Genomic DNA, 2,555 nt, shown 5'->3' with positions numbered 1-2,555 from the left:
GGGGGGGGGGGGGGGCGGTATTGAGCGTTTATTTATTATGTGTGATACTAGAATAAACAAAAGGACATTCCTGGTGCAATTATTACAGTGATCCTAATGAAGGATTAGGATTAAATCCAGTTCTAATCATCAAAAGTCCAAAAAGATAGAAAAAATAGCAAAGACAATTAAACAGCACCCCAACAATAAAATTTATATGTGCTTTTCCACCCTAATATATATGTTTACATGATGATTATATGTGACAATTATAACCCAGACTTTTTGGTAAAATCATGAGGTGATGGTTCTCTAATTACCATCGTGGGTAAGGAGCGCAGGTTCCTAGTCGGCCAGGTCTGGGTTCAAATCCCAGCTCTGCCCTTTGCTAACCACGTGACCTTGGGACAGTGGCTCCTCCCCTTTGCAGGTCTGCGAGATGAAGATTAAATAATATATGTCAATGTTTGTAAGCACAAACACGCAGTGTGTGTAAGGTACGTAAAAGCCACACACCTGTAATGTATGCGCAACGTCTGGTACGTTGTAGGAGATGCTACTAGTCAGCTTTTTGAATGAATCACGTCAACTTGTAAAGCAGGCTCTGTGCCCGTGCCTGTCATCCCCTGTGACCCTCAACAGGAACACAGCAGTCGGGAGGTGGAAGCGCATCCTGGTAGCGGATAGAGCCCACACCTCTGCTACTGAGCCTGGCCAGGGCTGGGAGTGCTGGGGTGACTGAGCCTCAGTCCTTGTTGAACCCCAAGGGAACTGATTGTGGCTGCTGTAGACCCTTCTGCCTTTGACATGGTGGCCCACCTTCTGAACGCCCCAGGCTGCTTGTATAAGCAGGGGGTTCCTACCTGCAGGAAAGTCAGGGCTGCTCTCTGCAGCAGGCATTCTGCGTAGCAGACCTCAGCGTGGATTTCCTCTGTGGGGAGAAAACCAAAGCCCTGTGGCCTCCTGGGACTCCTGGCAGGAAGCTTGGGCCAAATCCTCCCCCCGCTCCCCACCGCCACTTCCCACGCCCTCCACCCATCACCCAGGTCAGGATCTGCAGTGCCCACGCTGGTCTGAATTCTTTGCTTGTATTTCCTGCCCCTGGTCTTCCACCTGGTTCCCCCACCCAACACCCAGATGTGAGCACAGGGCCCTCAGCCTGCTCTCCTGTCCTCCAAGCCCCACTATGGCTGTGCAAGGAGATGAACAAAGCAGCTGTGGGAGCAAGGGAAGGAGACCTCACGGCCAGGGACGCTTTCCAGAAGACAGGGCATTTGGGTTGAGAAAGGAAGAGGCCCAGGAGAGCCAAACCATTCCGATGTTGGGGGACGGCTGAGGCCCAGGAGGTGGAAGTGGGGTGAGGTGGGGGAGAGGGGGGCAGGGAAAGAAGAGGCGGCTTGCAGAGGGACCTGAACACTGGTGGGGGATTACAGACTTGGTCCTGTGGGCAGCAGGGAACCACGAGAGGTATGAAGGAGGGAACGGCACCATCACATGCACTGTTTCTTGCTGGAACCTTCTAGAGCTCTCGAGGTGGGGAAGGCCATTTGCCTCTATATTGAAGAGCCCCAAATTGTTCATGGTTGCCTGCTGCTACCTCAGGACTGTCGCGTGGGGCACAAAGACACCACATGGCTCTGGCCACACAGACCATCTCCCACTGCCTTCGGCTGCCTTGTCATTCCCTCTGGGGCAGACGGGATCACTGCTACCTAAACCAGAAAACCTAACTGCACACATGGTGCTCAGCCACCCTGGCCCGAGGAACAAAGCACATAGACTCTCTTGCGCTGTCTTCTAGGTCCTCGGCAGGTGATGCCAGCAGGCAAGAAAGTCTTATTTGCTCTCCCTTCACCAGAGAGCCACTCCTCAAAACCCATGTGTGTCCCGGCACCAGGCCAGGGCTCAGCCCCCTCAGCGAGACTGGGAGGATACCCGCCCTTCCTGCCCCTCCCGGGGCCTGGGCCTGGGCTGCCTGGGGCCAGCAGGGCTGAGAAGACATCTGGGTGCCACACCTTCCGTGAACTGATCCATGGTGGGGCGGTGCACAAGGTTGCTGAAGGAATCTGTTACAGAGGACTTCTTCCGGTACCTGGAGAGGAGGAGGAGCCTCTGATCATTCAGGGAATGTGAGTGAGGGTCCCAGGTGAGCTCCTCCCCTCCCCTAGGACCCTACACACTGAACTCCTGGCGACTTCTCTAGATCCAGGGCTTTCTCACACCCGGGCCCTGCTGTTGCCTCTGCCTGGAGCCCTCTCTCCTCCCTCCTCTGCTGCTAGTCATCCTTCACAAACCAGCTCTGGCATCACCTCCTCCAGCTGAACCCCCAGGACCCCTTGAGCTTCCCTATATCACACTGGGATGCCACTGTGTATGCCTGTCTTCCCACCAGGCAGTGTGGGCATCAAACTGGCCGGGGTCTGGTGATTCGCTGGGTGGCCAGCAGCCCAGCACCCAGCACAGGGCATAGCCTAGGGCAGCAGTCAGCAAACTGCGGCTCGGCAAACTGCAGCTCGAGAGCCACATGCGGCTCTTTGGCCCCTTGAGTGTGGCTCTTCCACAAAATCGTGCGGGCA

At 55.3% G+C, this 2,555-nt stretch overlaps 1 protein-coding gene across 3 annotated transcripts in view; it reads right to left on the bottom strand.

The window, feature by feature from the left end:
• The window catches only part of TTC39A (tetratricopeptide repeat domain 39A), a 43,477-nt gene that overhangs the window by 25,347 nt on the left and 15,575 nt on the right, over positions 1–2,555 (bottom strand). For all 3 annotated transcript variants that reach the window (XM_005872494.2, XM_005872495.2, XM_014544804.1), the window contains exons 4-5: positions 1,995–2,071; positions 843–910 (exon numbers count right to left, since the gene is read on the bottom strand). In XM_005872494.2, coding sequence (XP_005872556.1) covers positions 843–910; positions 1,995–2,071 — 145 coding nt within the window. The remainder of the gene's footprint in view (positions 1–842; positions 911–1,994; positions 2,072–2,555) is intronic.

Source organism: Myotis brandtii, unplaced genomic scaffold, assembly GCF_000412655.1.
Source record: "Myotis brandtii unplaced genomic scaffold, ASM41265v1 scaffold382, whole genome shotgun sequence".
Taxonomy (NCBI): Eukaryota; Metazoa; Chordata; class Mammalia; order Chiroptera; family Vespertilionidae; genus Myotis; species Myotis brandtii.
The sequence above is the reverse complement of the archived record's forward strand: the minus strand, read 5'-3'. Positions and strand labels throughout refer to the sequence as shown.